This window comes from Labrus mixtus, chromosome 8 (assembly GCF_963584025.1).
Source record: "Labrus mixtus chromosome 8, fLabMix1.1, whole genome shotgun sequence".
NCBI lineage: Eukaryota > Metazoa > Chordata > Actinopteri > Labriformes > Labridae > Labrus > Labrus mixtus.
In genome coordinates, this window is record NC_083619.1 from 10989811 (window position 1) to 11016301 (window position 26491).

Sequence of the window (26491 nt, forward strand, 5' to 3'; positions counted from 1 at the left end):
GAGAAAGAACAACAGATCTGTCTTTTCAACCTTTTCATTTGTATTTATTACCTCTATTACTTACTGTGTCCTTTTACAACTAAAGCACATTTGTGCTAATAAGATAATTCAAACTTGCTGAGCTAAAATCCATTTATCAAACAGATTAATTGGTATATGAAAAAACTAGAGACAGACAATGACAATAAGAACTTACGGCTCCATGGATAATACCTTCTCATTTTTACTAATTACAATAGGCCTGCACATAAGACATTTTGCAATGTGAGATTCAATATTTCGCCATGACGATAAGAAGTGTGATAAACAAACATTGAAGCTTGCTTATTAGTTTAGCTGTTCTGCACGTTTTACCCAGTATCTGAATTATTTTCAATTCAGGAGAGACGATGTGTCACTAAAACAAACCTTTTTAGTTCACCACAGAGTTAACAGCAGCTAGCTTGCAGCTAGCTTGGGTTTCATCTGATTGTGTGAATGGTTTGAAGGCGATGACACGTTTATCGAGGTTTACATTCAATAGGTCTGACTTGGTTTTTTTCTTTTCAGCAGCCTTTTGGGATTTGTTGTAACTTTTAGAAGTTATATCTGGTTAAGTGTGCAAGATGAGACAATGACATTATTCGGTCATGAAATCCCTCTGTTATTTTAACAAACTGAGCAAAGCAGAGGATTAACTATTTTTCTCTGAGATGCATTATACTGATGAAGATCAATATCTTTCCAGTTCATCGTCAATGCTTGTGATGTTACAGTGAAGTTACTGTTATTGCTTTGAAGTTGGGTAACACCATGTCCATGTCATTATAAAGTGTTACTTGAAGTTGCAGTCGATGTTTGAATAACGTTGGTTGATCTATATTGCAGCAGCAGTGGTCTAGTTTAAGAATGGCCAGCCTGTTCCTTTTTTCTCTCTGTGTTTGCACTCGGATGATAACAGGAGGCTCTGGTTCATGTCACTCTCTCTCAGATGTCCCTGCGTCATACTGCTTTTAGCCTGCTTAGTTACCTCGAATACTAACTTAACAAAACGATGTGGATGTTTAATATCAAAACACTGTCATGGTATTAAATAAACAGGAGATTGTGTTTATAATATACTGCTTTCTGACAGAACAAAGACATGAATGCTATTTTAGGTCATTTCTTGAGGATAGAAGTCCTAAAAATATGAAAGAGCTATTTCCTGCTTGTCAGAGAACTTGCTAACAAAAGAAAATAGTATGAAGCAGTTTCATAAAGATCACACAAATATTGAAGTGGTTGTCAGCCACTGTCTGATATAAACGTTATTAACCCTTCCCCTCGCCTTTCCTGAATATTTCCTACTGTATTCACACACAGGCTCACCCCAACTTCTTGAGCAGATTCTTGGGTAAAATCCGTCCATTTGCGTCCACACATACAGCTCATCCAGACACTGTACGGGACATTTTCAGGAGTTTCATGTGAAAGACCATTTACCTTCTGTAGGTTCTTAAGTAACGCTTAATGCAGGCTTTTCAACCTTAAACAATCGAATTATGGCATCACTGATTCTTTTAGTGATCAGTTTGAACTATGATATTACTTGTGATCCTTGTGTCAAACACTTTTACACTGTTATGGAAATATTTCAGTGACGTGAGAATATGTACAAAGACCAAGACCCAATCGTCTTTGTGAGGTTTTATTCTTGCAAGAAGTTGCAAGAAGGAGTGACTGCACAGAGTGTATCATGGTGATCAGTCTGCAGAGAGAGTGAGACTGTGAGTGAGTCAAATGAGAGAGACACTGAAGACTCCTTTCATACATGTCAAGGAGGAAGGAACAATATTGACATGCTCTGTTGTAGGAGATAAGCAGTTTAACACAATCAACCTAAACAGAAGAAGAGCAGATGTCCATGCAGAGTCATCCTCGTAGAGATCAAAGGTCACGCAAAACCCCTCTAGAATAACAAGATGTTTATAGGCCAGTTTAACCTAAAACAGCATTTCTTGAATAGTCAGACAGTTCACAACAGAATAATTTTAACACATAAACAAAATACATTCAACCCTCTGTCACTACCTGTTCGTCCTCTGACTTCATTAGCTTGTATACGAGCAGAGATACTTATTTTACAGCAGAAGTGAACTGAGATCTCACTGCTTTCTCCTGAGTTAATTAACATATTTTAATTCATGATCACATCAACTTATCATCTTCGATTTATTTGACCATTTACAAAATACATCTGTTACCTGAAGGTACTTTCGAACATGATTAAGTTTGGGTTACAGGGAATACAAAAATAAAAATAAAAATTTCTTCTGCCTTTTTAAAAAAAAAAAATATTTTTTCCAATGCATAATAAAACCTTCTCTTTGACAATTAAAGGAAGGTTCAGTTTTTATCTGAAAGTGATGCAGTGATTGTGACTTTTAACTAGATATGTATATGGCCTGGATGCTTCATTTAGGATAAAAGGGGCTTAGCAAAGCACTACTCCTGGTTCATTTGAATATTACATTAAATGCACGTTATTGAGAGTTTGAGAAATGGAAAATAATGATCGGTCTTTGCTCTGTAAACTTTAGTGCATACACATTAATAGGACCTCGCAGGTTGTGGAGTGCAGGGCGGGGCCGGATGGTAAACGGACGGATTAATCTTCAGTGGCTTAATATCAGCAGGAAAAAGGGACAGGCGGTCAGATAAACAGAGCAAGTCCTGCAGCAGTCCAGAGCTGCCTGGTTTTTCTATCAAGCGGACAGTATTCCAGCACGTGGTCTGTTCCTGGACTGAAAGAGGGTCCGTCAGTGTGTGTTTGTGGGTGAGAGGTCTAAATATCTGCAGCTTTTGGTGCCTGATGAGGAGGTGAAAAGGAAGAGAAGAATGCTCCGGAGGTCCCCAAGGTGCAGAGCGGGGCACTTTGACTTCAGCGACGATGTTGTGAACAGAGAACACCTCTCAGCTCCCAGGTGAATCTTTGCCACTTTATTTTGGTAAATTCAGAAAAATAAATTTCTTCAGCTAAGATGTTACTGGACAGTCTTTTTCACTATTTCAAGACCTGCAGCATTGTTTTTTCCTTAACTATATCTAGAATTTATAAATGAATTACATCATGGTTGAATTTATCATAATCATGATTATTTTCTAAAGAGAGAAATAAAAGGGAATTTTATTCTGAAAATTGTTATCCAGCGTAACTGCCTGAACATTAGGATCTACAGAAATGCTGCTGTGATGACTTCCAGCGGTATCCTGCCTGCATCAGATTAAGAGATTAGATTCTAGGTAAAGCATGCTGGTAATGTTGTGAAGTTGGGATTTGGATGACGCAGAGTGCTACGCTGATGACGTTCTTCATGTGTGTAATCAGTCAGAACATTTCACATTAATCTGAGCTCTTCTGGCAGAGGTGTGGAGCTGAGAGTGTCTAGGGGGGATAAATATGTGTGGTTAATCCCACATGTTAGAGAAATTACAGAGGCGGGGGGTGAAAGTGGAGTAAAGAGTGGAATGACTGTCAGGACAGTCCAGATATTACGTGATTGTGGAGAGCTGGTTAAGTGTTTGGGAAAGAAACAAAATGTGACTTTTATTTCTATTGTGGACACTTTTACTGTCCTTAAACCAAAATTATCAGCTGAGTTGTAATGTCAATTAAACATGAATTAAACTAAAATATGCACACAGTTGGAGTCTGACTGGTTTTTAGTTTGATTCATTTTTTTGTGGCATCTGTTGCCCCTGCAGGGCTTTGACTTTTTGGGTTTTGACCCTTAAACCCGGCTCCATCTGACCCGATCATCTGGTTACCCAACAGCCCATCCTCTCCTCCTGCACACGCTCAGTTGTTGCAAACAGATTACATCCGTCCACACATCTGTGGTGGATTCACTGTGGCCTCAGCAAACATGCTGGGTAGAGGAACTGTGGCTATTTTGATTATGATGGCATTAAATATGTCTGAATTATCATAATGATGATTTATTTTTTATTTTTTTTGGTAAAGCATTTTTCAAAATAAAACGTTAACGTGCTTTAAAGAACAAAATATTATAGCTCACACGGTTTAAGTTTTAAAAGAAAGGGCGAAAAAACTAACTGTTTAACAACAGTAAGCCATCAAAACGATGAAATACAGCAGATCAAATAAGGCATTCGACAAATTTACATTCAAAAGATCTTCATGTAAAAGTTTTTTGTTTTTTTTTCCTTTATTTTGAAGTGAGACATTTTTTTGTGTTTTTTTTATCCAATCTGCTGTTTCTTCTTTAGATTTTGCTTGGACCATTTCTTGACAGTTTTTCTTTCCTATAATTGGATGTTTTATTTTGGGCAGTTTGTGTATTTTTTCCTCTAAAGAGCCAGAGGCAAACTAGCCAAGTATTAAGATTTTTTTTTTTCATTACATGGTTTTATGTTTATAGTTGAGTTATAATGTGGTTTATCTGTCAGGGTTGATGAATCAAACAGTCTCCTCTCACAAAATGAAGAGGAGATGCCGTCTCTTCAGCACTTATCTTATCCAAACAACAATATCCCATCCTAACAATTAGATGCAGAACAACAAAGATTCAACAGATCCTCCTGTATTCAATAAAAAAACTTGGTCATGGTCATATGCGTCTGCTGAGCAGAAGTTAATGAGCGGAGCTGTCACAGTCAGTATTTCAGTGAGACACAGACCAGAGCAGCAAATTACAATCAAAAAGCCCTTCCCCTCTCTGACCAGCAACACACTAATTTAATGAGCACCGTAGTTTAGATTTTAGGCCATTGATGGATTGATGGGTGTATAATGGTTTAATGGGTTATGCAACCATCTCTTTTCCTGAATGGGATTTGTGGCAATGTTGCTCAAGGCAGTATTTAGTGGAAGATTATTGAAAGTACATGATGATGATTTGATAGTCTGTTAAGATTGATTGATATGATTCAGGACATATTGATAGATCTCAGGGGTTTTAAGAAGACTCATGCCCAAAACGTCTTATAGTATTTATTTTCCAGCATGTTTTACTTCAATATTCTTATTCGGTTGTCCCAAAAAATACATCAGCAAACGACTTGAGCTCAATCAGAACACTACTGCCAACCTTTTTTTTTCAAAGTACCAAGAGTACTGAGGATGTAACTCCTCTTCTTAAGGCGTTATACTGCCTTCCAGTTTCTTAATTATAGATTTTAAAGTGCTGCTACTCGTTTGTAATCACTTGATAATCTCTGACTAAAACACATCACTGATCTGCTCAAAGAAAATAAACCCAGTAGATCTCTCAGATCTTCAGCAGGCAGTCAGAACATAACAGGGGGAAGCAGCTTTTAGCGTCTATGCTGCAAACAGATGGAAAATGTCGCTCTGATATCAAATGATGCCAAACCTTTTAAACACTTCAATTTTAGATTTTTAAAGCTTAATGTGAAACTCTGTTCTCATGTGACTCCTGCTCTTTTATTTTAGTTTTTTTTTAGACCTAGAGAATATAACTCCTTATAGCTGCTTTGAAATCTGAGGAACTGAGTGTCATCAAAGGACAGAAGAGACAGTATTATAAAACTAATTTATTTCTGTTATTACAGCTTGAAAAAAATGTGATATGATGTGTATTGAGATAGCATATCCTGCAGACAGATTGTCAGGTTTATATTCCCTCGATGACCTGTCTGATTCAACTTGTGCGACTCGGTGGACAGTCGTCTCAGTCCAATGAATAAACAAGAAGCTTTCACATACCTTCTGTACCTTTTCTTTAAATAAAGCTGCAGGGGTTCATCTCCTCTTTCATCTAACTGTTCTGTCGTTCATCTCTCTTGTCTCTTAGCTTTGAGGTGGAGAATGGTCCGTCATTGTGCTGCAGTCCTTCAGACCCACAGGCGTCCCCAGGTTCAGGTCTGGTCCTGCATCCAAACCAGGCGGGTCATGGCCAGCGGCGGGAGTCCTTCCTGTACCGCTCTGACAGCGACTACGACCTGTCACCTAAGTCTTTGTCTCGAAACTCCTCGATTGTAGGAGAACTGTGAGTTAATAAAAGAATCAGAGAGTGACTGCTGCTTTATCAAGAACACTTTAACGATGTATGGATTTCTTCATCTCTCCCTTTTGACTTCCCATTTCAGGCATGGAGAGGACTTGATTGTGACTCCATATGCTCAGGTAAGAATTACAAGTCAATAAAATCTGCTACTAAGAACGTTGCCTTATGTTTTGTATAAGTTGTATTTTTTTATGTACACAAGTTTCTCTAAAGTCTTTGTTGATGTAAGAGGTGCTTCACATCTAAAAAGTAACTCTTTTATTCAAGTCATGATGAACCTTTCTGCCATCTGGTGGGCATTGCGTTGGTTGTTCTCCAAATGCATCATTTCCAATTGAAGCTGTGCTCGACTATTGCTCTGTCGAGTTCTGCTCTCTAATTAAAGCAATGAGCTCCAAACAATCATGACGACAGATGAGGACGTTTTCTGTCTTTGAATCTTTAAAGGAAGTTTATACTACTGCATGTGGTGCTCTACATGACATGCACTCTTTCCACTTAAAGCGTGAAAAGGTGAATCTGTAGATTCCACTTTTGTAAAAGTGTTACTGAAGATTTTGTTACTGATTTTGATAGGATGGAGAGTAATGAGCTGCACCATTTAGTACAAAGATTCACCTTCAAAGACGGCATTGATCATCACAGCAAATTAACAAAACAATAACTAATCAATCTTTCTGCATTATTAGCTGCAGATGCATGTGAACTTTAAAATTAAAATTCAAAACACTTTTGACTTTTTCAGAGTCATCATAGTCATAGCAGTCATCATAGTCATAGCAGTCATCATAGTCATAGCAGCCACCATATGTTTATACAGTGCATCACTGAATATTATGTATATTCAAGAGTAGAATTGTAATCTTTGCATATTTTACTCTCTTTTTTTAAAGTACATATTCTGCATATTTCACACCTTTGTCACTTTCTTCATTTTTTTGTGTTAGGTTCTGGCCAGCCTGCGGACTGTCAGAAACAACTTCACCACCCTGACAAATGTGCAGTGTGTATCCAATAAGTAAGTCATCTCGTCATTTTATGAAAGTGTCTGCTTGTGTTATGTGACCGTATTTAAATGCTGAAGAATGTCTTCAGATGTGCTGTGAAGGTTCCCTTAATGGATGACTTTTTGTCCTTGTCAGAAAAGTACATACTTGATTTTTGAGATGAAGTCTTGATGTGGATGAAAGCTGAAGGAGGAAGTTTTTATTTAAGATGCTACAATTCAAGATGCAAATATGTGTCACTTGGGGGCGCCAGTGCACCGAAAACATTTGAGTAAAGTGGCCTCTATCAGTAAACCAGATATCACAAGTGTTTTGATGCTTAGGCAGTTGCAGCATTGACATTGTAGAAGGGACACAGCGACATTTTATTTTATATTTGAGGGCACGAGTAGAGGGCTAACTCTGACAACTGGTCTGGGTCATTGGCTGCAGCTGAAACATGTTTAAGGTCACAGAGTCATTATGATCTTAGAGGTAGGGGTAACATGTGACATGAGGAAGTCCCTTTTTTTTTTTTTCGCTGTGGCAACAATGACTGCTGCTGAAAAAATATCACAATACAGGCATTTGTGACACATGAAGGCTCCTGATTTTAATATTTAACGACTCTTTCTCTCTGGTTGCAGGAGGTCTCCTGCTGCTAATCAGCCTTCTGCCACCAAAGTCTGTCTGTCAGGTGAGTCCTAAATTACAATCAATGCAGGATACAAAGAGAGGAGTTTAATGAATGATAATGCGATAATAATGAGTGTTAGAAACTGTAAAAGGGGTCAGACACTAATAAAAAAAATGAAATAACATATACGGTATCTAATACAGCCTGAACTACATTACACCAGTCAATGCATTTATTAGCCAAAACAGCAGCCTATGCAGATACATGAAAATATATATGAATTAATGCAATGAGTAACTACTGTGTAAGAGCAACAAAAGACTGGCTTCAGGTAACTAATCCACATCACAAGTTTTTATTTTATTCAATATGTATTAAAACTTCAGAGACTTAAGGGTATGTCCTCATCATTCAATGATGTTAAGAGAACAATTCAATCAGAATAAACAAACAAATACATAAATAAATACATGCTTTTAAGTAACAGATGCCAAAAAGCAGAGCAGCTAAAACATTAACGGGACAAATGATAGCCAAGGTAGTAAATCTGACATCTCATAATTTTTAAGGACCCCAAGGAAACCCCTGTTTTGTGTTTTTGCTGTTGTAGCAATGACTGCTGCTCAATCTGAATCACAACGCGAGCACTTTCTACACGTCACTAAAATGTGCAGTGATCAGTGTTTGGCCAATCTTTTAAATGATGGAAACCTTTTTTTTTTTTTGTCATTAGCATTATGTATACAATAATGGGTAGTGTGTATTATATCTGTATCAGGCAGGAAAATGATACATCAAAACACTTCTACAGGCTTTGCAGTACTTTTTGACTATTTTCTACTATGTCCAAAGGCTAAAGATTTGAAAGATGCAAAAAAAGAAAGATAATGATTCAAGCATGCAGTTTTTGTGCAGTACACAGTACAATGACAAATAAAGTGCCTATTTAACTGTGTGAATTCTACAAACATACAACATGTATAATTTGAAGAAGGCTTGATAAACAATGAAAAACAGGGCGTAGAGGCTAATAATGCAGTCTTATATGTGGGCAGCTAATAAACCCGGGTGTGCCTTTGCAGCATTGTGCACACTCATTTTATGTTCAGTCTTCTCCGTGCTACTTCTTAATTCATTTAGATATTCTTTGGTTAGAGCTGTAACTCCTCATGAAAATGTCCATGGCTGCAGTTATCAACTTTTAACGTCCTGCACAAACTGTTGTTTTTGGGCGTTTGCACACGTGCAAACAGAAGCTGTAATCTCCACTTACTGACACAGGAAACTATCACCTGATAACAACACAAAAATTCATGCACTGACGTTAAGCCTGTGCAGAAGGTATGAAAAAAAGCTGAGGCCCACAGAAGAAATTTAATGCTTAAGATTCACATGAAGGAAGATGTGAAGGAGGAAGAGGACGGGTGAAAGAAAAGGAGGAGGGAGGTGGGGATATTAGTTCCTGCTGCACTGGTTCTTCAAGCCCCGATTGACGTCAGCACAGCCTGCTCACAGCAGCTCTCTACTTCCTATCAGCACAGATGGGCTGCTAGAAGCGTCCCGCAGCAGGAAAAAATACAAGACAACTGTTCGGCTCTTATTTTCCTTCCTCCTCCTCCACACTTCACACAAACCTTGACCTTCACAGAGCAAACTCTGACGAGTGAAACCGTCTTGTTGATGTCTCCCGTCATTAGAGAATAAAAAAGCAAATATATGATTCACTCTGTTTTCATTTGTTTGAACCACAGTTCACGTATGTTTCTTAGACATCGCTTTGTTGTGACCCACATTAAATATTAACGTCATCCATGAAACCTGACCATATAAGGATCAATCACAACACCTGCCACTGCATAGCAGTAATTGTTCGAGTTGTTTAGGAGGAGAGAACAACAATTAACAATACCACAAAGAAAGGTGCCCTCATTTCCTCCTTGCTGCTGCTTTCTGTCTCGTTTTCGTCAACTCTCTGAGCGGAAAAGGAGAACAGATTTTTCCTGTTTTGCATCTCTGTTTTCAGTAAGGGAATATCCCTTTTTTTTTTTTTTTTTTTGGAAAAAGTACCTGCTTGTTTCTGTGCATGAAGTCATCTTAGATGGCTGATTTGAGGCTAGATCAAACTTTGAATACGTCTAAAGAGGGAATGAGATGGGATGAAGTGAAACTCATGAGAAGTAGAGTGAGAGTAGTGTTAATTCCTGTAGGAAGATGGTGAGGTTACACAGAGACACCGAGTGAGAGATTGTTTCATGGAGTGAGATAGGAAAGAATAAAAACACAGCGAAGGTCACGGAGAGACGTCAGCGCTTTCAAGCCCTTTAATCAGATGCGATATGAGAGAGGCAGAAAAAAGGGCAGAATAGATCAAATAAACGAAAGGCAGAAACGTGACCACAGTGACTGGGTGAAAGTGCGGTATAATCAGAAAACCTTTGGGGGGGGGGTATATTATTAAAGATCAGCTCAGCCTCACGTGCGTCACTGCAGGCTGTTTACACTGTTAACCATCTTACTACAGTAACGTGACGGGATGGAAGTGTTTCCCGTGTGAGTCTGAATTTATGCTTCACAAACCATCTCATGCCCCATCACATGGGGTCCCATGAGCCCCGTGGCCAACAAAGGGCTCACTCTTCCCTGCGTCGGTCAGATTATAGGCTTTGTTCTATTTTACGCATGAAAAAGGGTGCTTTTGAGGAACAGTTCTGATGATGACGTCGGTGACCGTCAAGGACTGCTAATCAATCTGTTACGCTCATCACTAGCTTGAGCTGAATATTGTCGCAGATGGAGAAGACTTCAGGGATGATGGTTAGAAGAAGAGGATGTAAAACATGATGTTCTTGGGAGTCTGTGTTCCCATTGAGGAATTAATTGCGCACACAGTGCCTTTAGGAACTTGAAGTCAGCGCTGCCCAGATTGGAAGCCTGCTTTCTAAAGTTGTGAACATCAAATTCAACCCCTGAATGAGGAAAAAGAAAGCATGTGCAGACTTTTTACAGTTCTCCTTGGTTTGTATTTAATTATCTTTTAAACAGCTCTCTATGTGGACCTACCTATCAAAATAAAGCAAGTGCACAGTAATAGTAACACAGATTTAAGGGGTAATTTTGTGAAGTGAACCCTGATAATAAACATGCAGTTCATTTTTCATAAACCAATATACATTGAACAGCAAAAATAAATATTTTCAGTAACTCCTCACTTCCTTGCTATGACTTAAATAGAAAAGAACATCTTATCATATTTCTCTGTGAAATCGGTTACAGCAAACCTCTGATTTGATTAGTTAGCATCGAGTTTAGAAGGAAGTGAAACAGCTAGCCTGACTCGGTTAAAAAATTATCCTCAAATGACTGTGGAGGCTCAGATGTCAAGAACTGATACATTTACATCTTTAATGTTTATTATGAACAAAAAGATTTCAAAAGATATGTCTCGTATATGGACTTACGAGGTAACTAATATCAACATGGAGAAGTCTCTCCTCCCAATGAAGAAGTATTCTAGCACAAAAAACCTTTGATCTGTTTGTGTGTATTTCTCATGAACAAGAAATGATTCCTGACAGATGTAATTATTCATATTTTATACATTTATATCCATATATTATCTTTGGACACAGCAATGGTAAATCTTTCCCCAGGTTTCCAGTCTCCATATTAAGCTACGCTAAGCTAAATAGCCTCTGAAGGTAAACTTCAAAACATTTTAATATCACTCTTCATACTGGACAGTAGATCCCCAAGGAATTCACAGGATTCAAAAGAAGTACTTTTTATTTTCTTGAGTGGATTAGTTGTTATTCAGTCGATCTGATAGAGTTTGGCTGTTGTTAAATGAGATTTATGTGGGAAAAAACTTTAGGACAAAATGTTTAATCATCTTCGGTAAGCTCTAATCTAATTAGTTTTATTTATTGACAGAAGCTTTACCTAAGAAGTCTTTTTCGTTATATGTGTCTTTCTGTGGGGGATTCCCGTCAGCTGGTCGGTAGTCCTGCAGTGCAAAAAGAAAACACATTCTTTGCCTTAAGACTAAACACACACATGACTTAGTGCGTAAAGTGGACAGGGCGTGGGACCCTTTAGTAAGACTTACTCATTTAATTTATTTATTTCTGTAAACAAAGAAGATAATGACTAATATCAAACAGGTACGTCTGTCAGAATACACAAGAAAAAGGACGTGTTTAATCACCTGTAATCTACCAGGTTGATGCAATCTAACAGTTCAGCTTTTTCAAATCAGTGGAGGAGTGTTGTAGTTTAGTATCTGTGTGAATTAGGGCTGGGAAATATATTGAGTTTTTAAGATATATCGATGTATTTTCAAACAAGATATAGGGTAAGACAATATCGTTCATATATATCCATATAGTTTATGTTGCATTAAAATAACATTATAGAGCTGTGTAGCATGTCCTGGACATGCAAAAAGAGGTGAATAACTTTACTATAGCTAACGGAAGCTCACCACCCATTAGTTAACTAGACTACTCTTTCCTAGAACTAAATGAGAGCTCACTCCCTACCAACCTGCTAGTCTACTCTTTCCTAGTGGAAGGAGCTATGTAAAATTACTCCTCTAACACCCTTTGGAGGAAGTTATAATCACAGCCGCAGGATTATCTGCCTAACATTCATTTCTAGAATAATTAGATTCAAGGATAACCCCTGGAATAGGACTCTAGATTACCCCCCCGGAGGGGGAATAACTGTGAACATCAACTGTGATGATGTTAGCTGTGTATGAAGTGTGTAATATATATATATATATATATATATATATATATATAAAATCCGTGGTGTGACTGCTCAAAACTTACCTTCCGAGGTACACGGGGTCCTTAAGGGGGACTTCCAGTCTTTGTGGTGTAAATGATTTCAGTCAGAAAATGATTTCAAAAAGTTTCTGAAAATGTATTAAAAAATTTCAAATGATATTCCAAATGCAAATACAAAACAGTAAAAGTAAAAAATATAAAAACTCAAAGACCAAAGTCTAAACCTGTGAGTGTAGATACTTGAGGTTTTAAAAGATCTTGGCTCAGAGACTAAGTCCCAAAATGGGATTTCAAAAGTCAGAGTGACATGGATTCATTTAGCAAAGCAAAAAGGAACCTCGATCAGGTTTTCTACAGGGTTTTTATAGCCAAACAGTCTCTTTTCAAGATCCTGTAACACCTCAACAATGCACGTTAGCAGAAACGTGATACATACACAGGTCATACCAAGTTCATAACCCAGGAGATACTAAGTTCATATGTAGTTTTAGCTCGAAGACCGTGAACCGAGCATATACACAGAAACGCTATGTGGTTTTGCTTCAATGTATGGCACACTTATCTTGACCTCACAGGTGCGTAGGCACTACGAGTGTGTGTAACTTTAACAGGAAATGTTGAAAGCAGAAAAAGGTTATGACTTTATGACCTATGTATTACATTATGAAAGAATTAAATGATAATAAAAGAAAAAAGACAAAAACAAATTCAACAATTGCATAACTCTTTCTGATCTTTCAACAGCTGCCAGTTCACCTTTTTCTCATCTCACTGATGATGGCTGTCTGTCTCTTTTAACCCTGCTCCTCCTCTCTCCCTCTTTTATTGAATTTAAGGAACTATTTTATTTTACAATATTACTGTTTGAATTCACAAACAGGTAGTTTATTTTTCATGTGTTTTCACTGTTAATAAAAGACTTATCGATATATATCGAGTATCGCCATTCAGCTAAACAATATTGAGATATTCATATCGCCCAGCCCTAGTGTGAATGCATTAATAAGTGAGACAAGAACTAAAGAAGCGTGATGTAAGGACAAAGCATAAAGTGTTAGCGGAGAGTGGAAGGTGAAAACAGTTGAACAAATTTTATTTGTCATTTTTCAGTCAGGCCAGTCCCACTCCGCTCCTCTCTGCTCCACATCAGGAATCCATCTCAGGTTTTCCAAGCTAGCAGGCAGAGGAGCGGATCCACAGGGCTGGAAGCATGCAGCCTGGTTAAGTATTTGAATTATGTCATTGACGTCAGCACAGTCATAAACCTCGCTGCAGCCCATCCCTCAGGCTGGCCTGTGCCAACACAGCTCCATGGTTCATTGTGTGGGAGCTGTCAAACAGGCCCTGAGGTGTGTGTGTGTGTGTGTGTGTGTGTGCGATTGTTTGTTAACTCTTGAAGCCCTTTGTTTTGATGTGTGGAGAGTCGGCTGCAGTTGTAGACTATGAAGAGACATTATCAGGTATAAAGGTGTTTGTGAAAGAAGACAAAGGCTCATAATATGGTTTCAGGGTGGACCATTACTGTAAATGCACCACAACAAGTTCTGAATTTTTACACTGACTACTGTATAATTACTGTATCATTTTATTAAAGTATGGGATTAATAAACCTTGCCTATAATTTATGCAGGGGCAGGGGCAGAGGGACACACACGCACAACAAGAGGGCGGTCGCACATGACAAACATCACCTGTGAACACCGAAGCTGTTGTTATTGGGGGGGGTCGTGACATGAAAATGTTGAACCACTTCCTTAAAGCAGGGATGTGATTCTTCAGGGATTTATCCTGAAGTCTGTATGTTCCCCCCTAAAAAAAGACTTTAACAAAACTGTACCCAGGCAGCATGCCAAAGTATATTTGCGGACCATTTTGGATATCTTTTAAAAGATCCATATTTAAGTTATACAAACGAACAGATAATCTCCCCTAGCGCTGTATTTCTCTCACGTGTTTTGAGTAGCACCTGATGCATGCTCTGGCTCTGCAGGTGATCAGAGAGAGAAAGAGACTTCAGCTGTCACGTCCCGGCTTGAATGGATGGATTGTTGGGCAGTGTCTCAATTTAAATATGCAACTACTAATGTCGTTGTTAATCGTTATAAACAGAAAGGGTTAATGATGTCAGTGGGGTCCAGAACTTGGTTGTAATAATTAAAAAAAACGCCTTTTTTATTTTCAAAGTATAACTAGAACCGTTGCACTTATTTCCATTCATGCTGCAATGATAAATGGACCGTATCATTAATGATTGGTGTGAAAAGCTGCCAGAAGAACACTGAAAGGGAAAGAAGGCACAAGACCATATCATGATTAGAAGAGGGTGCAGTATATACACAAATTGGTGCATGAAAATCAATCTGTGCAGGAGAAAGACTTCAGTGGGGAGCGCCGATAGCATGGCAGTTATGTTGCGTGTCCCATGTATAGTCCTCGTCACAGTGGCTGTGGCAAAAAGAGCCAAACATAATTTTAAAAAGGAGAAACTCAAAATGTAATTCAGTGGACTCCTTCTCTCAGACTGGATACAAAGAAAGTACTGAAGCACACAGTCACTTAAGGCAAATTAAGTCCCTCTCTGAGAGCACCGGCCTCCATTTGTGGAGGGGCTCAAGTGCAAGAGGTTCCCTCTACCTTGGAGTACAAGAAATGTTTGGTTCTTCTAATTTTAGAGGAGGGGCCTCCCGGAGACCTGCAAACCCCACCTTACCTGATGTTGCCAGCCAGTAAATGGAAACAGTTTAACGATGTATTGGCAATAACCAACAAGCTGTTGCTGAAGACAGAAATATTTTGAAGAGATTGAACTTTGAGGCACACTATTTGTGAAATTAAGGATTTCATAAGTTGTGTTTCTTTCTTTTTTTAAACTTTCTTATGTGTCTCTATTGTGTGTCTGTTTAGTGAGGGGGGGGGGTCCTGCTTTTTTGTCCTTTGCCAATCACCTCCCTGAGAAAGACTTTAATATAAAAAAAAGATAATGTGTAGAAAAATAAAATGAGGCGAGTGCTGCACCAGGTCAAAGAGTAGAACAATAATGTGAGGAAATCAGGTGCACCTCACGGATAAACGACAGAGGTCACATGGAGAAAAGACTGCACAGAGGTTCACAGTGAAGAAACTGAAAATCGGAGGCACTCTGATGCTGTTTAAAAATCCTTTATTTAACAGGGATGTGTCTACACGTTCCCACTCAGCTGAGTCTTCTGATAATGACAATGATAATATGTATTTGGAAATTCCACATAATGGCAAATAACACTTTAAGATGATGCTGTAGCTACACAAACGTTCTATATTTAGAGCAGTAACGATATGCAAAAGTTGATATTGATAGAGCAACATTTGTTTTGTTGTTTATAAAGCAAATAGAGACATTTTCTGTTGCCAAGTTGCTCATCAATCATTGAAGAAGTAACAGGTTACTTTCAAACCAGGTGTGTGTTCACAGGTATAGAAAACCTCTCTGTGCTGCTCTCTGATCAGACCATTACTTTAAGAATGATAGTGCCTCTCTCCTCCGCTCTTCTTAATGTCAACACATTTCCCCTCTTTCATCATGTAAGTAGATTGACGTACATTGGGGGTGATACATGGGTGATTCATTGTCTGTCTCAGCTCCACGTGGGGAACAAAGTGAAACAAACACCACTGACTGTTTTTTCTCTCCTTCATGATCTGCTGATCTCGAGATGAGGAATGTGTGTTTGCGTACATGCAGATAGCTCAAGGCTGTTTACACTTTGACTGACTGATGACTCAAGTCTTCTCTATTGACCCTCTGTCTAAACTGGCCCCATTATTCCCTGAATAAAGAAGACTGAAGATACATTAGTCACTGTGTTAAGAATGCCTCACAGTAAAACTCCTACTACATTAAAACCTCAACCGTACGTTAAGCCTGTAAAGCTGCTTACACACAAAACTCTGTGAATATCCTGGCACAAAGATATTTTGTATTTAAGAAGAGTCAGGCCTACTTTAACTGCATTTTACAAGCCTTGTGGTCAGGGATAGCCAAGTTATCAGAGCTATCAAGTCCTGAGTGGGCTCCTTTTTTTTCTTATTTTTTCTCAAAATTAGATTTAATTTTTTGTGCTTCCTGACCAGAGTTGTTTTATTTATTACATTGCTGAAAGGAAAGCAAGCATCAGGTGTAGAGCAGAAGAATCTGGTAGTTTTCTGATATTCAAACAAAACAAATTCTCTAAAAGGCGGCTGTGGCTCAGTTGGTAGAGTCGTCTCCTCCAGCCAGAAGGTCGAGGGTTCCATCCCCAGCTGAGCAACATGTCTGATGTGTCCTTGGGCAAGACACTTAACCCCGCATTGCTCCCGCTGCTTCGGTGGCGGTGTATGAATGGATTAGTGTTGTACTTACTCTCTGATGTACATCGCTTTGGATAATGAAGATTGAGCCACTTTTGGAGCATTTTTTAGTCTGTAGGGTTTCTGCATTGTTATCATTTTACGTAAAGAACCTGAAATGTAATGCTAATTGTTATGAATGTTATGAACTGAAGTACCCAGCATCGTATGTGAGATCTGTGAGTAAGAACTGTTTAAAGTTACAACGTATCATGGAAGAGCTACTTTCAGATCTCACCTATGTTCTCAAAGTTATTATATTTATGAAGTCTGCATACAGGACTACTTTTATAAAGGAATATTTTCTCAAGTTTTTTTATGATGACTCTTTTGGTGTTACATTTTTGCTTTTATTTGTAACACAGCAAAAGGTTTAGATTTGTCTTTCCTCACTTGCTATGGCCTATCAGTTGATGTTGTAATAGGGAGGAAGTCCAGTTCTGGACACTTATATTCATCCACACAGAGGGGGGAACCGATTTTTGGGGGGTAGGTTGAGAACACAGAGAGTGGCAGTGTGAGGTGGATGTGAGCTGAAGGTTTCTCAGGTGGGAATGGAGATTGGGGGTGGGGTAGGATGGGATTGTGGGGGACAGAGGGGGTGAATGGGGTTGAGTCCAGCCCTGGTTTTGGTGCAGATGATGACTCCCACAGAGGGCCGGTTTGTGGCTCTATAGGGGAGAGAGTTGGAGGGAAATGGAGGAGAGGGGGGAGGCAGACAGGGTCTGTCTGCACACTGAGGTCTGTTGTCCTCTCTGCAGCCTCCAGCATATGGCCAAAGCATTAGGACTCAACGAGCGAGAAAAAACTTCCATTGAAAACGAGAGGCTGGAAAAGTACCTCACACTCTGTCTCGGAGCAGGTTTTTCAGTTTGAATGTGCGTCATGCCACCTTTGACTGGTGATATTGTGAAATGTGTCGGTCCATTTAGCCCTGTATTTATTATCAACTAAAAAGCGATGATGTATTCATCTTTTTTATGTACTTCTGCTGTGTGCGTGTGTGTGTTAGTGGATAACTTTGTTAAAGTAAAACTTTAACTCAAACTTCTACAATTCATTTAGCAGACACTTTAATCCAAAGCGACGTAAATCAGAGAGTAAGAAGAACACAAGCAAGGATCTAGAAGAGAGGAAGCAATGTCTGTAAGTGCAAACGATCAGCTTTAAGTCTGATCGGACACAGAGGCAAAGCACAACATCGACACCTGATCTTGAGAGTTCTAACCAGCATCAAAACCAAATACCCCAAATATCATAATCGTCATCATCAATATCAGTAAGTGCGTAAACTTGATTGTGACTTAAGTTATTTAGAAGACTGGTAGCCTACTTTCCAGCTTTTGTCATTTTGATGAATAACAGCTGAAATGTGCAGTTCCTCCTCAGTGGTCTTGCTCTAGACAAGTGGTTTGAAGCCAGACACCAAAATCCAAAATCTTTTGTTCTGCATCCGAGGGTTTTTACAGCCATCAGATGCTGGACTGTGTAATTAATCAAACGACAGCTTCAATCTGACCTGAATCACAGTCATGGAGGCGGTGTGGACCAGCCAAGCCTTTGATGTTTCCTGAAATGCAGAATGTATCTTTAAGCACTCATTGGATGAAAGTGGGGCAGGATGTGGTCGCACCTCCTTGGCATGGTCTCCTGCTCCTTTGGCTCAAGACGGCCGCACGTTGGTGTATACCCAGTTTCAACAGCTCAACGCCTTGTGCATGAGCTGCTTTGATGCTTTACTTTCTGCTCTGTGTCACTGACTTTTACATGACTTGGATGCCAGTGGTTCCTGTGAATAGTTTGGACCAGGAAGCTTGGCTTCCAGCTGAATATTGCCGCCAAGGGTTGTTGAATCCTCCAACCTGGAGCTGAAGTAAAGGAAAATTTATCCGAGCTGAGGAATAAGGCTCATGCTAGCAGTTGAGCTCGTGTAACCTGAGGAGTCAGTGGCCTGATTTCTGAAAAGCAGAGTTAAGCTTTAAGGATTGAAACTTGACTCTCTGTTAGATCTAGAGGAGTTGCTATCATCATGTTCCTTCGATGTTTAAATGTTTCCTCGACTGCATATATACCATCTGAGAGTTCATTGAAGTTCTTTGTCAAACAGCGGTGGTTCAGAGTCTGTACGCCATCACTGCGCTTTGAAGTGCTTTGATCCTCTATATTGACGTAAATTGGGGAGCAGCACGCTGGCTGTCCTGTTGTGCTAAGCATATGGGGTAAATTTCTTCCATGTGTGAAGCCCTATGAAGAAGAGATCAGTCTTTTCAAAAAAGGAAGGTGGGGAGATCCAGATGCGTTCAGCGTTCCCTCCCTTTAGGCAGAAATGTGTTGAATCAACCTTCTCCCTGCTACATCAGAAAGAAGCTTTTAATTTGTTTTCTCGTGTTTTATAGTTTCAGTGGATTTCTCATAAACCAAATTTTTTTTTTTACTTCTAAATCGCGTGTGTCTACCACCTGGCAGTAATAACTGCTAATGACTAGCTATTTCATCAAACGACAGCTATGTTTTCACTCCAGCATTTAGTAATAATTCCGCTCCATGTTTTCTGTGAGTTCAGGGCCAAAGAGGAAGCGCTTTGGTTTCTTTGGCACACAGAGAGACCCTGGCCTCCCTCTCTCCCCCCCTCAATTCAGGGAGTCAAAGTTTGCCTCTCGTGTTGCTTGTGCAAACACAGAGTTTGGTGTTTCATATAATTTTTTTCCTCCCTCGGAGAGGTTCAGAGAGGAGAGAGCCAGTTTGTGAATCATGCTGCTGTGGTGTAAGCTGCTGCTGCTCAGCAGAGTGAAGCCTTGAAGTGGTCTGCACATTTCAGAAAGGAAGTGGAGGGAGTTGTAGCGGTAATCATTGCAGCAGTGACAGAGTGCGTCAAATAAGTTCATGTCGATTTTTCTCTTTCACATTTCTGCCAAAAGGTTTAAAGTTTCGTAGAGCTGCCTCTGTTTGGGTCAAAAACATAATTAAGATAGTGGAAAAATAAGTTCTCAGGTGGTGTGTTTGTGTACCTGTATGTAGACATAATTGGTATGAGTTTAAATGTTGGGGGGCGGTGGGGGGGGGGGCGTCACAGACACATCAACAGCAGGAGGCATCAGACCGCCTGGTTTGCACACCACCCGTTCAGTAAAGAGGTTCTGAGAGGGGAGGGGGAAGCAGACAGAGTGGGAGGGGGTTTGAAAAGTGCACGAGAGCGACGGGGAAGAGGGGGTCTGGAGAGAAAGAGACTACAGAGCAAGACTCAGACAAACTGAGGCTAGACTTTGTGTTTACCGAGAGTTCGTCTTCCCTGAACTTTTCTGAGGTGTTGGAGCATAACGTGATGAAGGAGCTCTGTGTACACACTTCCCCCTCTTCCTCCACGTCTCCTGGATGTTCTGCGGGCCAGTCCTCCGTGAGATCAAGCCACTCCGGGACCCTCGGACCTCCACACATAGTGTCGGGGGGCTCGTCTATGGACATGGACCCTCTGGGGCCTGATTACGTGTCCATGTGTCTGTTGGCAGATGAGTCCTACCAGAAGCTGGCGATGGAGACCATGGAGGAGCTGGACTGGTGTCTGGACCAGTTGGAGACTATCCAGACCTACCGCTCAGTCAGTGACATGGCCTCTAACAAGGTAGGATAATGAACTGCCTACAAATGACTGTGCAAACAGTGCAATTGTAAAGTTTTGACAAGTTTAGTATGTATGCTATTAGTTGAAAAGTAACTAAACCCCGAATGTTGGGAGGTATCTTGGGCAATTAACACCTTGCAATATCTGAAGGTTTCTGGTGTATTAAAATGAGATCATAATTGTTGGTTTGAACACCAATTCTCTGTGAGTGTGTAAAAGTGCATGTTGAAATCTTTAAAAATGTTACTATTTTAAAGTCCAAGAGGGCTTTAATCTTAATCAACTCACATTAAAAACCTTTTTTATCTCCAAATGACAAGTTTGAGAGAGTTGTCTTGTAGACACTAAAATGCTCCTTATGATGAATACTTAAGGCCTTCTCTTATAGCACAGCCATTGATTTAATCTTAATTGTGCATTGTTTTCTCAATAAACTGTAATTATGATCAGCATAAGACCTCCTAGGTACACAGCACACTGTCATGTCAAGATCATTTCCCAGTTTGAAGCCCCTATCAGCTTCTAATCTAATAGCTGTTTGAGGACATGATATTGAGACTAAGCATGCTTTAGTATGAGGACCTGTCGGACTTCTGCAAAGTCGTACAGTTGGCCTTTGTTGCACGGTGGTTGTAAATTTGACCAGTGCATGCAAAATCTGAATTGCCTTTTACCACATTGACGCACTTGCAAATTAACAGCTGTTCTGTGGTGGCTTCATCATTTTATAGATGTGTTGTAAAAGAAAGTTTGAGCAACATTCAGTTTGCGTGCATGAAAACAGAGTTCCAGGTAACTTTGAATACATGAAGGAAATATGAGAATCATATATTTATGGTATTCAAAGTAAAACTGCAGTATGTTATGCAACACAGCTGAGCTACAGATGAACATGCAATATGATTTGATCCTGCACACAGAGGCGTTTATCATTGATTTGAGTGTGCAGTGAATATTGGCTCTGGTGTAATGTTGACCTCAGGTAAACACTGGTCTGCTGTCTGCAGTGACGTCATCGCTAAAGGCCAAACTTAACTGACATACATCAGTCTGCCAGACTTTAGTTTAGGATTAACAAAAAGTAAAGACTCATTAGAGGAAAGTTCTTTTTAGCCTTAAATGTATATTTCACTGTTTTACAACCCCACTAAAAAAATAACAGCAACAGGTACATTGTCTTGGATTATAATTACTCTTCAGTTTGCTGAGTTAATCCATTAAACACACTCACTTTATTCTGCTTTATAAATATCTGCTATCCATCTATTGAGCAGGTAAGGTCCGATTTATTTTATGCAAGCTTCTAAAAAAGAAAGAGTGCTGCAGTAAAGCACAACAGATGTTTTGTGCAAAAGTTTGTGTCACAGTTTTCTAATTGAAAACATTTCTGCTCTGCTAACAATAGTGCAAACATGTCCAATAATATTGCAGGTGTTAATAAGGACATCAAATAAATGAACACTGACTCTTATGATGTTGTTACTATGATTGTGGTGACAGCATGGCACCTAGAGTACTTATTGTTGTTACTGCTGCTTTTATTGCAGTTCTAAATCATTTGTTTGATTTTCTTTTGGCTGTAACCTTGTCTTGTTTTGTTTGTTCTCCATCTGCGCTGTTCAGCACTTTGGATCGACAGTGTTGTGTGTAAAGCGTTGTAAATACAGTTGAGCTGAATTTGTCATGAAACGAAAAATAGCAACACAAATATTAGACTTAATTACTGCTGAAATGCTTTGAACGCACAGCCCGACTGTCTGAATTCAAAGGAAGTGTAATGACTTTTACTAGCTTGTATTGAGTTTCTTACAAGATTGTCTAACAAAAGTAATTGGACAGTGGAGCTGACTTCTAATGTTACAATTAGCTTCTTCATAAGCGTGAGTGCAGTATTATCTATAACACATCAGGTCTTTACAAAGACGAGTACTTCATGAAGAGACTGAAACGTTTTCTTTAAGCAGACTAAGGAGTCTGCAGCCATGCTAACAGCGCTATGAGGCTGCACTCAGGAAGTCAGTTGAACTAAATGCAGACGTTTGCTTTCTAAGATGAAAACAATAATAGGGATAACATGCTTATGTTTTGCATAATATTTGTAAAAGAAAACATCATCTTTCTGGTGTGGTTGAAGTGAATAAACTGACTTACTTTAAGACTACATGAAGAAACTGTTTAGAACTACAGTCATTTTCCCCTTTGTCTTGGTGCATCCATTTTTCATTTGTGCACAGCTCAGTAACTATACAGTGCACACAGTTACTTAACCCTGTGCAGACAGTGGAGACATTATGGTGGCGTCAGATTATAAACACCCAGGGCGGCGTTGTCCGTTTCCGTGTGTATTCTACTCTGTGGTCTGGGGGAGGATTTGATGGGGAGGAGTGTGTTCAGACCGTTGCGGGTGACTGTGACCATGACACAGGTTTCCTGTCTCTTTATTTCCCGTACCCCCCTCTGCCCCCTCTCCTCTGCTCCCTGGTTACCAGACGACAATAGCAGAGCTTCGACCATGCAGCCAGGTTGAGTTTTTACGAGAGAAACACGTCACTGGGACTGTCAGGACAATGGGCACAAGGCTCTGCAGACGCATGCCAGCAAAGCCGTTCACTCAGGCAGGCCGGGCACATTGTTCCCGTGAGTCAGAGTCCTGTCTCTATGACCCAACTCCAGCACTGATCATTGTTGACCAACGCTGTTTTTGAAAGAGCGGAGGTCAAGAGTTTGTCATGTTCCGTTTGAGATTCCTCAGTGTGCTGGATTGTTGTGCAATATTAAAGCCATCGCACTATTCACCTTATATTGCAAGACAGTTGTCATATATTGTTACATTTCTGCACCATAGTTTCATGGCTGTGTTGAATATTTAATTAATCCATGATATTAGATTGTGATTGGCATTCAGACAGGTCTGCTATTTCTCTTGTCGTAAAGAACAGCCCATTGCTCTGGATGAGGCTCTAATCAAAGACTCTGGAGGACTTGAATCCTACCATAGAGTATAAGGGAGTAACTTTGTGTCAAATTATTGATTTCTATCATAAGTAGATATGCAATAAGCCCAATAATGTTCAGGGATTGGGTTGTTGCTACAGAATGATAGTGAATTATCGTGCGTTGATTTCATTTTGCTTTCTCAGCCCCTTCACTGCACATTATCCTTGACTTAACACAGAATCTGCAGCTTTCGCTCCTTTTCTTCATTTATATGACGTGATCTCTGACAAAGGCAGAGACAGAGAGGAACCAGAGAGGATGCAATTGAATCCACCGTCAAACCTACAGTGTCTCTACTTACAGTGCTCAAGGGCGCAGGTGTATCCGGGTCTAACAGGACCACACACCCTGCTGACCGCCTGCCTGGTCGCTGTGACCTCAGAGCTGGGGGAGCTGCTTCCCTGCCCCCTCACTATCATTACGCTCGCCACACTTCCATGCTGGAGCGAGTGGCGGCCTTGGACAAACTCTGCCATCTGAATCCAGTTAGAGGAGGGCAGAACTCTGTGGGTTAGCGTGCGAGCGAAATAAAGCGAGCCCCCGAGCGGGGTAGGAAACTTTAACTCACGTGTGGTCACTCTAACTTTGAAGCGCCGCTGTCTTCAGTGGGGAAAAAATGACAAAATTATTGAAACAGATGTAGCGGTGGGATTGTAGCTGCAGCAGGAGTAGTGGACATAAAATTATAGTGTTTTGATTTGGTTTGACTGAAGCTGCAGTAGTGATTATGGTGTCTAATTGTAATTAAAAAGTTAAACCTCTATGATCTGATGCTGCATGGAAAATAAACCGAATGAGGAAGGCGGATAGGACCCTTTTTTACCCCGTTTAGTTCCCTGGCTTCTAGGAAATGTCTTTCTAGTGTTTCTACACTTTGAAACTCGCTAATGCAGTGTGTTTTCACAATAAACAGCCTCACACAGGGCAGAGGAGGCTCTGGATCACTGCCTGCTTTTGTAGATTGCACAGACAAGTATTGCAATAAGTTATCTAGCTGTGCAATCCCATCTTTATCTCTTCTCTTTTTGGGTCAAGGTCAAAGTATGCTACTAAGAACTAATACATCCATGTAATCTGATATTTTCCTCCACATTACATCAGCATGGCTTTCTGTTTTACTTGCTGTCTGGGACTTTTCAGTGACGAGTTAAAGGTATGTTAGTTGTTTTGTTGCCTGAGGCCGTGTTAGGAGGAAGGACATCTACCAGTAAGTGACTTGAGTCAAGTTTCTTTGTCAAGTAAAAAAGGGGAAGTAGGCGGGAACGCGTGCTCGGGCCTGTGCTGGAGGGAGGAGCCATCAATCTTGTGTTAGACTGAAGAGGCCGGTCAGTCAAGTCGAGCTTTATCGCCATACGTTTCCTGCCTGTGTGCACTTCACAAAAGACCGTACAGAGAGAGGAAGCAGCACTCGGACTCACTGAAGAGGAGTTACTGCGCAAAGGAACTTTACGGGATTTCATTCTACTTGTGTTTCGTTTATTTATTTTTAAGTGACAATGGGACTATGTTGTTCTGAAAAGCAGGAGAAGAACTTTGAGATGCTCACAGGTTGGAAAAAGGTGAGAAATGTTCTGAGCTGGTTACATTAAGTTGCTTAAGAGTGATCTGCTGTATGAAGACTCATCTACTCAAGACTAAAAAGTTTATTAGTTTGATCTAAAGTAAATCATATCCTCACAAAAAAAAAAGTTCAACTTTCTTTTTACTCCTTTTTTGATTTTCCTGCCTTTTATGTGGTTCGGAGTTTCAGGACAGAGAGATAAAAGTGTATGTGTTTTTGGAATAGTAACATTGGAACACTCATTTAAACAAGTTCATATGTAAATAGTGTTTAGGCTTGCACCTATGCATGTCATTTACATAGAAACAGTGACTCCAGTGTGCACAGTTTTTGAATATTCTATAACTATCAGCTTATCGTCTTCTTAGAATCAACCACAAGCTGAGTTTATGTGACTTGTGGAGGTTGCTAAAGAGGGGTGGGGGGGGTGGGGGGTTGTTCTGAGTGAGCACCAACGTAAAAGGATGTATGAGTTACTGCCATGCATTGAGTAATCTATTCTCCTGAACACTCAGACATGTCGTCACACTTTGAACGCACGCTGTGTGTCTGAGCTGAACTATATGACCCTGAGAAACTGACATGTGGCTTTGTGTCTGATTCATATCCTCCAGGTCACAATAATCCGCACTGTTCTGCTGCTTTAAAGAATCAATTACAAGTCGCCCTTTGAATGGAATAATGCCGCCTGATTCCAATTCACATTTTTGTCCTCACGAGCTCTCTTTGATGTTTATGGACAGCCTCTGGCAGGCTGGGTGTCTGAGTGAGGCCAGCGCTTTGAAAGAGGTTTTCAAGTTTCACAGTCAAGTGGATGTTAGCCGTCTGCTTGTCAGCTATTAGCTGCTGCGACCAAAGAGTGGCTGGTTCTGTATGAGTATTTTAAAAAAGCCCTTGAATAAAGGCTTATGAGGCTGAAATTAGGATCACATTTCAGGAAAAAAGAATTGATTGCACCACTATTCATTTGAATTCATTGAGGATTAGAATGTGGTTTTATTTCCTGACAGGAAAAGCCCTTTTCGTCCGAATCTGCAGCCTGAAACAATCTTGAATTGTGTCTTTACAGTGTTTAGCCCAGTTATGTCAATCCAGAGCACATGCCATGCATTGAATGTGTGTGTGTGTGTGTGTACTTGTACATTTGTGTGTGTATGCGATGTGATGCAATGTGTTCAGAGCAGGGACCACCGTGAGAACGATGGAGGGGGCCACGTGACTCTGTTGCCATGGCGTTCAGGTTGTCGTGCAATTGGTGGTACACTAGTGGGTGGCAGACTGAAAACTCTCTCATCCCTTGTCTTCATTTACGTCTTTTTTTTTTTATACACAGTGCTGCCGCAGAGAGACAGAAAACAAGCTGCTTATTGGAATTATTGTTGTTGACAAGCTGAAATTCAGAACGAAAACAGAAATTTAAAATGTGCTGCAGTGCTTATGGACCAAAATGTGCACAGCAGCTTGTGGTTAAAAACAATCTGGGAAATGAATACCCTGGGTCTCCTCAGCCATGTGATAAACGCTG

The 26491-nt window shown here is 40.0% G+C and overlaps 1 protein-coding gene across 2 annotated transcripts in view; it reads left to right on the plus strand.

The window, feature by feature from the left end:
- The window catches only part of LOC132978902 (cAMP-specific 3',5'-cyclic phosphodiesterase 4B-like), a 54867-nt gene that overhangs the window by 20560 nt on the left and 7816 nt on the right, over positions 1–26491 (plus strand). Inside the window, exons 1-6 of one of the 2 annotated variants that reach the window (XM_061044254.1) lie at positions 2798–2945; positions 5799–5993; positions 6094–6130; positions 6959–7029; positions 7645–7694; positions 20296–20408. In XM_061044254.1, coding sequence (XP_060900237.1) covers positions 2860–2945; positions 5799–5993; positions 6094–6130; positions 6959–7029; positions 7645–7694; positions 20296–20408 — 552 coding nt within the window. In that variant the 5' untranslated portion in view covers positions 2798–2859. Of the gene's footprint in view, positions 1–2797; positions 2946–5798; positions 5994–6093; positions 6131–6958; positions 7030–7644; positions 7695–20295; positions 20409–26491 lie in introns of those variants that run through there. The other variant, XM_061044253.1, reaches the window with a different exon arrangement.